Source organism: Thalassophryne amazonica, chromosome 10 (assembly GCF_902500255.1).
Source record: "Thalassophryne amazonica chromosome 10, fThaAma1.1, whole genome shotgun sequence".
Classification (NCBI taxonomy): Eukaryota; Metazoa; Chordata; class Actinopteri; order Batrachoidiformes; family Batrachoididae; genus Thalassophryne; species Thalassophryne amazonica.
The window spans coordinates 10,269,990-10,284,393 of NC_047112.1; the positions used below are offsets into that span (position 1 = coordinate 10,269,990).

A 14,404-nucleotide genomic window follows, 5' to 3' on the forward strand; every position below is an offset into this window, starting at 1 on the left:
TGCATCAGCTAGCAGCTTGTTTAACTGCAGCACTCTGATCGCTTCCACCGCCGTTTATGATGAAATAATGCTGAATTTATGTGGAAATGATTGTTGTACAAAATCTTCAGATATCTGTTGCTGAGATAGATGATGACTGGAGTGCAGATTGAAGCAGAAACAAGGTTTTAATCCATGAACTGTGGCTGTACAGATGTAAAAGATGGACCCATTTTTAGGGAGGACCAATTTTTAGGGGGGGCCGTTCAGTCTGTGACAATGGATCAAATTTTGTCAGGCGATAGTGAGTGCCAGCCTGCACCTCACTTTCAAATATGCAAGTCATTGGGGCATGTTTGATGAAAAATATAATGTAAAATATACATTAAATGGGGTTTTTAAATGTTAAATTTAAATGGCCACAAAATCTGTAATGTGGATGAGATCTGAATCAAACTTTGTCAGGCGATAGTGAGTGCCAGCCTACACCTCACTTTCAAATATGCAAGTCATTGGGGCACGTCTGAGTCATTGGGGCATGTCTAAACCCCATTTAATGTAATTTTACATTAAATGGGGTTTTCGAATAGCCACAAAATCTATAATCTGGATCAGATCCAGATCAAACTTTGTCAGTCAATAAAGGATATGAAAGATATTTGATTTTTGGACAGTTATGAATTTTTGAAAATGTGTTCAATGTTAAAAATGGGGATTTTTCCAGTTTTCCGGGATTTTTCCTGACTTCGACCTATGTCCTTGAAAATTGAATCAGTTCTTGTCTATCAGGATGTGAATCTTCAGTAAAAAATTCATAAAGACACATGAAAAATTGTGGGCGCCACGTTGTTCACAAACAAACAAAGGTAAAAAACATAACCTCCTCCAACTTTGATGGCGCCGGTAATCATGTTAAACCCAGCGGCTGGCTCATAATTTTGTTTAACCTGATAGCAACACTCGACCCTACGTTGACTTTCTCGAGCTGATAAAGTTGTAAATCTTGGGTTTGGACAGCAGAGAAAGATCACACTCCGGTGCACTGCTTCAAAGGAAACTTCAAAACAGTGATGGAGCACATGGGGAGAGCCTAACCTCCCGCCTGGCTGCCAAGCAGCCCAAACTGCCGCCACAACCAACGTTACGCTTCGTCTTTCAATTTAAAACACAAACTACACCAGTGATGCTCCTGTGGCTGCAGAGTGCAGCTTTTTTAATGCACAAAAAGCTGCATGTTGGCGCATAGATATAAACTCTGATTGAATCCCATAAGAATCGGCCCAATAAAAATGTTTTTTTGATTGGTCAGTATAGGACAAGTTAAACTCGATTCACTAAAAAACAAAGTGTGTGTTTCCTCTGACTTCCTTTTCGAGGTGGTGCGAGCAGCCAGCGTTGGCTGCTGGTGGGATCAGCTCACAGAAACGTCTATTTTTAAAACATACACCAACACACTGCTTCGCTTTAAATATGCAATAAGTCTCTTTTAGATCATTAATAGTCCGTGTCTGTCATGCTGCGTGACAGTGCGAACTCTCAGAGTCGGGAACAGCAATAAAAACAGCTCTCTCTTAATGTCTGCGCTGCAGCTCACACACTTGGTGTGCTTCGGGTACAGGGGCGGAGCCACGGGGTGAGGGGTGAAAAGCACCCCCTTCCCCAAACCCCTTAAAAGGTCCACTTTTGAAGACATTTTTGCACAAAATAAATAACAGCAACAACTTAGATTCTACCGCTTTGAAAAAATATTTATTTTTATGAAAATGTTATAACATTATTACTGACTTACAATTTGCAATATTAAAAAATAAGATCCTGCAGTCTGAGTCATGTTCACTTTGATGTATTATTAATAACATCTCAAATTTTAAAATGAACTTATTTTGATAGATATATATTTGTTTATTTCTTCGCATTCATCTACAAAAGATACAGCACATGCATTCACCTGAAAAAAGAAAAGGTACCATTTTTAAAACAATAATATATGTAAATATTATAATCATTTATTATTATCTGCAACAGGTGTCAAGACTGGCCGTGCACGCAATGTTGGCCCATGCACTGCTGAAAAAAGCCCGTTGTTTTTATGATGAAGGGGCCAACTACTATTCGTTGGAGTGGAGTATTCTTTTTTCTTTTTCTTTTTTGATGACTTGTTAGGCCCAATTCTACAATAAGTGGTACTGAAATTACTTAGATTACATCAACAGCAACCAGAAAAAAAGATGTCCAGTGGACTTGTTTTGGTGGACAAATGTGTATTGCAAATGTAGCGTTTTTTGTTCTTTTAGATCATGGATGATGAGACAAAGGTAGACATTTGATGACTATGAAACAGGGCTCATATTAAAGGGGAACTCTTGGATTTTTCAACCTGGGCCCTGTTTTGTTCAATGTTCTGAGGGTTGTCTTCTCACTCAAGACAAAAAAAAAAAAAAAAAAAAAAAAAAAAAAAAAGGTATAATGGGGGGGGTGGGGGTGTCACACTTCTGTTTATGGTGGGAATGACTCCCTGGTCGACATTCGACTCAGTGCAGAGTGGCACAGTCAAAGAGCCAAGACGCTAAGGTAAGCAGCTAACTATATAATCTGTCATTTCAAACCATTTCTTTGCATTTAATGAAGTGAACCTGAACATGTTTACCTCTGTAGGGATCCTGTCCAAGCTGCTAAGCACTTCTGACAATGTTTTTGCCTGTTCAGTGGTGACAAGAAGCAGTTTTGCCCTGTACGTATCCACTTAGCCCGTGCCGATGTATATCTGTATATCTGCCGTTAACCGCTGATATCCGCAACTGACGGGGATTTGCGGCTTGGCAGCGGACCGGGACAGTGTGTAAAACAGATATATATCGTGCCTAACACGTCCACATCACAAACTAAAATATGCTGTAGCGACTGCATACAGACTGGCCACGAATAAAGTGTTTTTATTACATCTGCTTTGTGGACAATCTGTGAATGCATAATAAACACGTCACGTAAACCCAAAGTACTATATGTGGCAGAAAGCAACACACCTGCCAGTCAGTGCCGGTCTGGCTGTGTAAATCCACAAAGATGTAGCTGCTGCAATCCATGACTTTTATTTAACACCAACAAAAGGAAGAGTTGCTGCCACAACTCACGCTGACGTCTGTTTTCTGTGACACTTTCAAAAAAAAAAAAAAAACACCGTCTCACACCCTGAGCGGCTTCGCCCTCCCACTCCCCAAACTCATGGACAGTTAACCCTCACATGACAACATGAACATTAACTCTGTGATCAACTTGTCCAAGTCCAGCAGTTGCTTCAGAGGCTGTATTGTTGGTGTGAATAGTGATGCCGAAAGGAGCAAGTGCGCTTATTTTATGACCGCAATGCAGATGCCGTGCACGCGCAACACGTACGCAATGCATTACACCCGTAATACTGCTGTGATAATCTCAATGTGTCGGATCAGTTTCCTCACTACATGCGTTATATAACCGTGATTGTTCATCATATATTCACTATATATTATTAATATATTCGTAATTTATACTGGGACATTTGTCATTTTTGGCCATTTTTGTTGCGGACGACAACAAACGCCCGTAATTTATATACTCAATTCATGCGCAATTGATCCTCTCCCCAGTGGGACAGGGCCCTAAAATAATACTATACAATATGGATAATTATAAGCCTGTTCTTGTCCCAAGCAAAAAAATGAGCCCCAAAACTCTTTTATATGTCATGCACTATCAAATAACTGAAACAATAAATGGCTATTAACTGATTAGGTTGATAAGGTTAGACCTTACTTGGAAGCATCTTGATGCAACTTTGTTGTGATTTGGCACTATATAAATGAAAATAAATTGAAAATTGAAATTGATTACAGTTAGTTGCAACACAAATTCTAAATAATATTCAAACTTAACTGATAGCTGCAGTATCATTATTATTAAATACATTTTGACTGTAGAAAAAAAAAGACTGTCACAATTTTCTGAATTCTTATATTGTGTGAAAGCCTTTTTTATAATTATTATAACTAATCTGATGCTTAATATGATGTACTGTCTGCAGCCCTCAAGACTTCCTGTCACTCTGAACTGTATAAATAAAGTGAATTAAACAATAGCTGAAAAGACAAAAGTTTTTACCAGCAATACAAAACGATGACAACAAACAAATCTTACTGTAGCCATTCAAATAAGTTCTAATGTTGGCAGAAACACCAAACAGGTAGATGTGTATTGTTGGGCACTGGCTACCGCAGCGCCATAGCAACAATGTGGGCATACGTTGAGAAACAGGAAGTGGAAGGTGGAATTCAGTCAACCCCAGTAGGTCAGGTCACACATGCACTGCAGATGTGACCTTAACCCCTTTATCATCTGCTGTTAGAGGATGAAATGTGCATCCCAAGTCACATCTTAGTAGAGCAGGTGGGTCTGTAGCATAGGGGTTGGACTACCAACATATTGTCGGGGTTCAAGCCAATCTGTGTGATTCAGGTTACCTGCATGTTTGTTTAGACAAGAGACGTCTATGGCATCATCAGAGTAACTGGGTACCAGCCTTGGCTGAGGAGGTAACTGCAGGAGTTGTACAGGCTCATCCGTTTTGCCCTATTGTATCCAGGGATTAGCACCGGCTCAATGGTCCTCGGGTCTTGTCTAGGACTCACTACCTCTTCTTGAAGTAGCAGCATGATTGCTACTTGACTCAGTGTGGCAAACTGCACCAAACACCATCACGCAAGCCTTATGAGAAGACAATATTGAAGTAGTAGGTAGAACACAGGTCCAAATACACTTTTTCTAATCAACTATTGCCAAGTCAGAACTGACCTGCTGTAAATACAGTCAAAATAGTCCCTTTGACAGCAACAAGATGCAGTCAGTACAGTAGTTATTATCTGTAAGGGCCGTATTGGGGATACAAGCGTGTAGCACTCTTAGATCCGCAGTTTCAGGACATCCCTGCCCCGTTTTCCGTGTACATCTGGACTTCAAGAACCTGTGCCAAGTCAACATGAGGATCCATACTGGAATCAGTTGTGGTGACCCCAAGCAAAATGGGAAATGTCAAAATAAATGATACACATAGATATGAAACTGAGTTCTCATAGAGAAAAAACAGGTACAGCGACTTCATACTGAGTCTTTTTGAGAAGGCATCAGTTGTTTGTACTGGCAGAAATATTTGATGGGTATCAGTTCTAATCAATAACAAAAACCGCTATCAATTACACAAACTTCAGACTATTATTTTCTATGCTTCCCTGGTACGTGTATGTCATCACGAACAACAAATCCACAATCAGTTTAAAAATTATTCAGTTTTGCAGCCAATACAAAACCAAAATACCAAACCACGTCAATTTTCCCAAAAACATCCATCAAAATTAAGAACCTGCAAGGCAGCTTGCACGGCGATCCACGCCACCCACGTCTCAAACGCCTCCATTTCAAGATATAAAAATACTTTTTAGTAGATAACACCTACGCCGAATACACCACCGGATCCTACTGCGTCCTATAACAATTTAAATAACAGCATAGCTTATATATATTTTTGCTGGCAAGCACGAAAAGTTCAAATGGTCAAATATTAAAAGGGAGTTTTGTACATTTTCTACTTACCCGAATTCTTCTCATCGCAGCCACGATCTCCACTCGGCTGCTCGGCCGCGCCACGTCCAGACTCCCGATATACTGTTACCAACAAGGTGAAATATAACAATAAAGCGTCATTAAACAATATTAAGGACATGGAAATATGTATTAAGTGGTGTTTTGTGTTCCTGAAACCGCTCCAACGTGGCTTCTTCCAGGTAAACGATCAACTCCGGTCAACTTTAAACTAGCTAGCTAAAAACTTCAGGGAGTCTCAGCGCAGGGTTTTTGTTTCTTTTTTCCCAGAAGACTGGTTAGGAAAAGGTGTGTTTTGATTTCATGTCTGTCTGCTCTTTCCACTCACCTTTGCCTCGAAGTTGATCCCATGTTGGAAAGCTTCCTCGTTGTGCAGCGGGATCCTCAGATCGTGTCCATCATCCACCAGGTTGTACTTGGTTCTTCCAGGCATTTTATCCGGATATAAATAGCTGAGCCACCAACTTCCACTGGAAGCAGAGGGACAACGTCAGAAAATCCCAAGTAAAAAAAAAAAAAAAAAAAGTAGAATAATAAATCCCAAATCCTGGTCAGCACTTGCTCTCCATCGCAGCGAGCCGTCCCGGCATTATAAACCGACTTCACCGCCTTCCGCGGCGGCCACGAGCAGCCAACTCCTCCCGCAGGAAGCAGCGAACATCTGGCTCCGCAAGAAACACACGCGGGCTGCGGGACAAAGGCCGCCTTCCTCACTTTCTTCCCGTCTGCGTGTGGAAGTTGATTTCTGAGTCCTGCCTCTGGTCCTGCAGGAGGAGGAGATCAGAGGAGATCCCACCTGTTTGGAGCAGAGGCGCGCCAAGGATTTCTGGAGACGGGGCCCAAACTGTACTACACGCTCCCCTTTATACCCTCCTGACCCCACCCTCAAACACATTTTGCTCAGCTGACAAAAACTTGTGTTTTCCACTATAGAAAGGCTTTTTGGGGCTTTTTATATAATATAACTCTATGGTTTTCACATTTGTTCATTCATGGCAGTAGCTATCCGTATGTAGCCGTATTTGTGTAGCGAACCTCTGTTGGTATGTCGAGTCTCTGTCATTGGTCAATATAGGTCACATGATCATGAGGTTACATAATTCTGCATGTTATTTCCTGCTGATACATGGATTCCTAAAATACGATAATCACAACTGTTAACCCTAACCATAACAATAACAAAGCTCCACGACATACACATAGAATTTGAGGTTGTTAATACAGCTACAAATAGCCGCTTCCTTCCTTCATTCATTCGTTTTCTTATTACAATTAAGGGTCAAGGTGGATGGGTGGGGAGGGGACATGTGATTCTTTAATTATTACATTTTATATTTATTGATTTTTCTTTTCAGGGCAAGTATTTTCATTTTTTCCATTTTATTCTATCTTCCTTTTATTTTTATAATCATTAAGACATTATCTATCTATCTATTATTAGTAGTAGTTGTAGCAGTATATTTTATTTGTTTTAATCTTTTATTATTGTATTTTATTTATTATTGATATTAGTAATAATAACTTCAGGACTTCTGAACTTTTTTTCTACATACACATTTTACTGACAATGCCAAGTGGATTTGCATACATATAACTGGTACCCTTGTTGATTATATAATGTATGTTTTGTTTTTTTTGCAATATTTTAATATTATTGATTTTAAATTTTATGTGTAAATTTTATGTGACTTATTCAATTATATATATATATATATATATATATATATATAAGTTTTCTTTGTCTATTTTATTTTTATTTCCTCGAAATAAGAATAGTTAATTATGCCATCTTTCTGAGGTTATTCTTTCATAACCTTAACTGAATTATTTAAGTTGTAGCAATAATGTCTATTTACTTTAAGAGGTGATTTTATTATTACATTTAAGTCCAAAACTGATATCATATAATAATGTATATCCAATATGTCTATTGTAGTATTTTGAATTTGTGTATGATGTATGTATGTTCAATTCTTATTCATCTTTATTGTATGCATTATGTGACTGGCAGCCTACTAGAGGATCTGAGGACATACCCTCTAAGAAAATTAAAAAAAGTCTATAGCCTTTTTCCTGCAGTCTAAGGCAACCTGGTATGCTTAGATATGCACTCTTTTCATCATTTTTAAAACACAATTTTTATTGTAAACACTGTAAATGTAATTATACACACAGCAATGTTCATCAATCACGCTTTGCTAATGCGCAAATTTTCCCATATTTTAATCACACCTTTGGTCAGTGGCTTTGAGGTGCAAGCCCATCAACAACCCCCCCCCCCCCCCCCCCAGTCTGGATCCGCCACTGGGAAAAAAAGTTGAATCATCAAGCTGAATCACCTGCAAACTCAGATGCAGATGGAACTCAACCAGGGACGGAAAAATTCAATGTTTTTTGTCTTGTTTGTTTGCCAGGCATAAGTTAAGTGGGATTTGATCCCCTGACCCATCATGTGGATGAAAATCCCACAGCTTCCACTGAGCTGAGGACTGCCCATGCATGCACATGCAGCCTTAAAAAGTGTCGGATTCCTTCATAAATCGGTGTTACGTGGTGAATCCCAGCTGCACTGACAGGAACATTTTGTCCTGTGCAGCAGTGTGGCAACTTCACTGAAAACCTGCTTCCATTCTTGTTCTTCCAGGATCTCTTCCAGCTATGTTTCCAGCCACCAAAACATCCTCCCACACAAGCTTCACATATCCAGCCAGCAATTGTGCCTCTCAGTAAAATATCACATGAATACCTGAAGCGTCTCTATTTGAGGAATCACACATCAAAGCATTATGGAGATCTGAAAAACAATTTCTATTTTATTAATTAAAACATGCATTTTTTTTTTTTATTAACACAGCTCACTTATTAAGTATTTTAGGTGGAAATTACCTGTGAGCAAGTGCAAAAATTAATTTGTGTCATTTTAATGGGAGAATTGTAAGAAACTGGTTTATTTTTTTATTTATATATCACATTGAAGATGTTTATTTGCATTTTAAAAAATCAGCAGTTATCTGCTCTGTTCTGATGAGTTAAAAAAGTTAATATGATCTCACAGCTGCTGTTTAGTTCTATCCTCTGCCTCTGAATAAAATAAAAAAAAGGAGAGACTACCAACTAGTGGACATTTTTGCCAGTATCAGTAAAGAAAGAAAGAAAGAAAATACAACAAACCACAGATACGAACATCTGCAGGCAACAAGAATGTCTCAGGAAAAATTACACCAGATTCTATTTTCATAAAATTCATTTGTTTGTTTGTTCCACTACTCCTCTAAGGTGCTTTTGCCCATTTCCATCAAACCTGCTGTTTGCATGAAGATCAGCCCCAGAATTGCCCTTTAGGAGTTTGTTTTGGTAAAGGTCAAGGTCATTGGGGTCAAAGGTAAAAAAAATTGCTTTGTCTGTCTGTTTATCACCCACATCTCCCTGGTGGTTTGGTTGAGTTCCAGAAAACTTGATATATGTGAATGACAGCCAATCCCAGAATTGCCCTTAAATGTTTATTTTGGCAAAGGTCAAAGTCATTGGGCTCAAAGGTCAAAACGTTTTGTTGGTCTGCCCATTTGTCAGAGACTTCTCCCGGGTCATTTGGCTGATTTCCAACAAACTTGATATGTAGATGACAGCCAGCCCTAAAACTAAGGGTTTGGTTTGGCAAAGGTCAAGGTCATTGGGGTCAAAGGTAAAAATTTTAGTTGATCTGTCTGTTCGTCAAAGACTTCTCCCAGGTCGTTTGGCTAATTTCCACCAAACCTGATAGGTAGATGACAAAGAATTGCCCTTAAAGGGTTTGCTTTGGTAAAGGTCAAGGTCATTGGGCTCAAAGGTTGAAAATTTGGTTGGTCTGCCCCTTTGTCAGAGACTTCTCCCAGGTCGTTTGGCTGATTTCCACCAAACTTGATATGTGGATGACAGCCAGTCCTAAGACTAAGGGTTCATTTTGGCAAAGGTCAAGGTCATGGGATCAAAGGTCAAAAATAATATTTACACTCTGATGCACACTGAATTTGGTGCACATATGGAGGTGGGTTCAAGAATTGCCCAGATGACATTAAATTTGCCAAAGGTCAATCATCGGGATCAATGGTCAAAACTAAACATTTTTTTTTTCTGATTCGTGCCAAACTTAACAAACATATGGATGTTGGGTTTTTGAATTGCCCAGATGAGGTCACATTTGAGGTCAGTCATTAGCGAAAAAGGACATGGCTGCCTCTCTGTGTTTGTTGCCCAACTCCTCTCAAATCCTTTGGGCCCCCATCAACCACAGTAAAATTTTGGTTAATAGTGGCGTCACTTTGAAAGGCTTTGAACTCAAGAAGCTACACAGTATTGATTGCTATCATGAACTCCGGCGCGAAGTAGCTTTCAGAAACATATAGTCAGCATTTACCTCCCTAACTAGTGGTTATGAGCCAAATTAGTGGCTCTGACCAACACACTAAAAACCATAATGCATGCATATGTAATGCAAATTGCAGTCTGCAACATTACTAGTAGATGGCACTTAATCCCACACACTGTAGCTTTAAGTAATGCACCATAGACATGATTCTTCTGCAGCTTGTGCTCATGTAACTGAAATAAAAGTACCCACAGTGGTCTGATATATGGTCAACTGTATAATTTTGTATGACGTCCAGTACACCGAACATCTGTGTCATCCTGCAACTAAAGATGCTGCACTCCCCTCGAGGCGCTCCTCAGCTGGGAGTCAGCGGTGAGCGGTGCAGCAGACATCACCTCTTTTGGATTGTATCAAATCCTGCTGCTAATGGTGTCCTGAGGGCTCAGTGCTCATATCATCTACTCTGGATGTTGTTGTGCCATCTACCAAGCTGTGTCACAAAACCTATTTCGCTCTCCTGCACAATTACCGTCTCACTGCATGCTACACAGCCCAATTAAAATGGAAATAAAGAGCATAAAGCTATATTCCCATATTTACCATATGGAGATCCACCGTGCACTACAAAGACTGCGTCTATGCTATGATTCATAATTGTGTTTTTCCACAAACTGTGCATGCATTTGGAGCCTATTTTTCTAATTATTGCGTCATACAGATGGGGCACAGTTCAATCACTAAAAGGTCCTCTGCTCCCTGAGGCTACAGAGGTGTTACAGCCTCAATAGCACATCTGCTTGTCAATGCATCCTGTTCCACACGTTTACCACAAAGCATGTTTATTTTGGGGTCAAAGGTCATAGTCACTCAGGCCAGTTTTTAAAACCTAAAATTTACTTATATGAGCACAATTACCTCTGCTGTACCTACATAATCACCTCTGTGTGTTATGTAGTGAGACTCCCAGAACAATAATGATTGTGGGCTCAGAAAGTCAAAGGTCAAGGTTACTGTATTATTTTCAGGGTGTAAAAATGGGTCTCATTATTTAGGCAGATATATGACATGGTTCTTCTGTAATGTATTTTGTCCCCTTTTTCTTGTATTTATCGTTCCTCTGCATCATTTTTTGTAAGCATTTGGTGTCTCTGATATGTAAATTTTCTGTATGTCATGATTTGACATTACTATGTCGTCAGCATAGAATAACAGTCTTAGAGATGTGGCTGTTTAATTTGCTATTTTGTGTTATATAACAAAATAAAATTTTGTGTTTGGTGAATAAAGTCTTATTCTCATTGAGACTGTTCAGCAATATCCTGCAATGACTTGAACAGAGTCAGACTTCTCTTCTGACTCATGATGTACACTCACCGGCCACTTTATTAGGTACACCTGTTCATTTGCTTAACACAAATAGCTAAACAGCCAATCACATGGCAGCAACTCAATGCATTTAGGCTTCTTGATGTGGTGGAGACGACTTGCTGAAGTTCAAACTGAGCATCAGAATGGGGAAGAACGAGGATTTAAATGGCTTTTAATGTTGCATGGATTTTGGTGCCAGACGAGCTGGTCTGACTATTTCAGAAACTGTTGATCTGCTGGGATTTTCACGCACAACCATCTCTAGGGTTTACATGGAGTGGGCCAAAAAAAGAGATGCTATCCAACTGAGTGGCAGTTGCGTGGACAAAAATGCCTTGTTGATTTCAGAGGAGAATGGACAGGCTGGTTGAATGGGCCACTGCGTGATGCCATCATGCCGATATGGTCCAACATCTCTGAGGAATGTTTCCAAAACCTTGTTGAATCTATGCCATGAAGAATCAAGGCAGTTCTGAAGGTAAAAGAGGTCCAACCTAGTACTAGCAAGGTGTACCTAATAAAGTGGCCACTGAGTGTACAGGATCAAGAGCACACATTTGATCAACATTGGTGAGGAGTTGAGTTCTGTAGCCTTGTCACCCAGCAAAAAGGTCCAGGGTTCAAAACACACCTTTCTCAGTCTTGTAGTTAGTATCAGGACGGGCATTTGGTGTCAAAGCTGTGTCAAATTCACATTCGGAGCCAGAATCCTAAGAAAACAGTGCTATCCCTACGTAGGTCCTGAGGCGCCTTGGAGCCGGTACTTATTGCTGGATTCTGTAGTGTGAAACAGAATTTATGACCCCCTCCCCAGATGGGACACCAGTCCAATACAGGTTACTTCCCCAGTACTTTTTCCAAATCCTTGACATCTGTGGAACTTCAAATGGAGAGATAACATGAATAAACTGGTTTAAACAGGGCGTTGTGAATCCATTTAGGGGGTACCCTAGTAGCGGCTAAGCATCAACCAATAGCAACCCAGTGTTCCCCCATATTTCAATTTTTTTTTAAATTCTATTGGATTTTTTTGTTCTTGAAAACCTGGACATAGGCACCAAGATTACCACCCTAGACTATAGTCTGAAAAATAGGACAGTCTCACAAATTACTTGAGGATTTTCTTTGTAAATTTCTGGGTTTTTTAATTCCATGCTCCTGGTGGAAAATGGCAGAGGCTCCTTGTGAGACTCAGCGTGTTTCTGGTGACGTGGCTAAAACCATTCACCCCTAAACCATTCAACCATAAACCCCTTGAACAAATTGATGGGTCATAAACGGAGTCATATGCATCACTCAGAAACAGGTTGGACAACACAATGGAATACAGATACAAGTGCCTCATCCAAGGACACAGACAGAGAGTCCCACCAGGAATCAAACCCAGATCTACATAACAGGAGTCAACCTTCTCATCCCACCTGTTCTGCTGTCATAGTTTGGACAGGAGGTAAAGTTGTCCACCGTGTTCCTGCGTTGTTGGACTCCAGCTGCAGATCAGCTGTGTAGGTGGAGAGGTTTGGAACTGATACTTGGAGGTTTCAGACTCTGTCTTGCATTTTCCAAATATTCTTCATCTCTCACTCACACTGACATTTTGTTTTTAAAGAATATCCCCAAACCCAGTGTCTGTATTTACAGTCTTCATTCTTTCGAAGCCTCCACAGGTCGTGACCATTGTCCTCTGGTGTCAGATTGGCAGACAAGAACAGCTGGCGTCTCTGCGTGAGGTGTTATTGCCGAATGCAGCCAGATCCCCTCTCAGGACCCCCACGTGTTCTTAAGGTTCTTTAAAAAGGATGGAATGAAACCTAATCTCTGCCAGGTCTTCAAATATGTGCTGATCTGCTGATTAGAGCTTTGGCTTTTTAAGCACATGTTCCTTAAAGTGGGCCATAAAAACTGGAGGACCATGGATCCACTTAAAGCTAAAGTCCAGTAAGTGCCGCGACACCGTAGTGCTGTTAAGTACTGTGCATGTAAAAAATATACACAAAAAAACTGCTTTTATTTATCACCAAATAAGAACGTGTAAAATGTGAGACCACTTTTAACTGTTAAAAAACAGATCATTGTTAGCAGACATGTAAAGTCTCTAAGAAATTATAAACTTAAAACAAAAAAAACACAAAAAATGCAAAAAAAAAAAAAAATATGATAAAAAAATTGTATTTTTTTATCAGATTTTTTTATGGTTTATGGTTGTTTTATGATTGAGCAAATGAGAATTCTGCAACTGTCTACAAATAAATCTGTTTTTTGCCTTGTATTGTTCAAATGAGGTTTGTAAGTTTAAAATATGATTATTTTCTTTTGTAATCACTGATAAAAAAAAACACTTGCTCAGTGATTTTTGTCTCATATTGGGTTTAATTAAATATTTTGGTTTGAAATAAGACAAATACACTTGGCAAGATTTTATGTTTTTGTACTTTCAGGTTTTCCAGACTGCAGCAGCCAGATGTTTTACTTTTGGCCCAGATGAGCCCATGTCCCGGGCCCCGTGTCCTGGACCCTGTGTGTTGGCCCCCGTGTCCTGGACCACATATCCTGGACTATGTGTCCTGGACTATGTGTCCTGGACCCCGTATCCCGGGCCCTGTGTCCCTGCCCATGTGTGCTGGGCCCCGTGTTCTGGTCCCTGTGTCCTGGACCCCGTGTCCTGGTCCCCGTGTCCTGGGCCCCGTGTCCTGTACCCCGTGTCCTGGACCCTGTGTGTTGGCCCCCATGTCCTGGAGTGCATGTCCTGGGCCCCGTGTCCTGGCCCCCGTGTCCTGGACCCCATATCCCAGCCCCTGTGTTGTGTGGGCCGCTGAAGAGGAGGTACTGCTGGCCCACCACCACCAGATGGCGCCCTGCTTGAAGTGCGGGCTTCAAGCAGGAGAGGGCGTCATAGCAACCGGGAGTGACAGCTGTTACTCGTCATCAGCACCAGCTGTCACTCATCCACATCACCACCACCTTAAAGGCCGGACTGCAACTCCACCTCCCCGCCAAGAAATCAGCTACCTTGGAGGTAATTTCTCTGCTGTATTTAACGCTGACTAATAGTCTGAACTTCTTTGCAGCTGTTTTCCTGTG

The 14,404-nt window shown here is 40.5% G+C and overlaps 1 protein-coding gene across 2 annotated transcripts in view; it reads right to left on the reverse strand.

Moving 5' to 3' along the window:
• Positions 1-6,341, reverse strand: part of nos1apa (nitric oxide synthase 1 (neuronal) adaptor protein a) — a 284,458-nt gene extending 278,117 nt beyond the window's left edge. For both annotated transcript variants that reach the window (XM_034179422.1, XM_034179421.1), the window contains exons 1-2: positions 5,936-6,341; positions 5,599-5,670 (exon numbers count right to left, since the gene is read on the reverse strand). In XM_034179422.1, coding sequence (XP_034035313.1) covers positions 5,599-5,670; positions 5,936-6,040 — 177 coding nt within the window. In that variant the 5' untranslated portion in view covers positions 6,041-6,341. The remainder of the gene's footprint in view (positions 1-5,598; positions 5,671-5,935) is intronic.
• Positions 6,342-14,404: the final 8,063 nt, after the last annotated feature.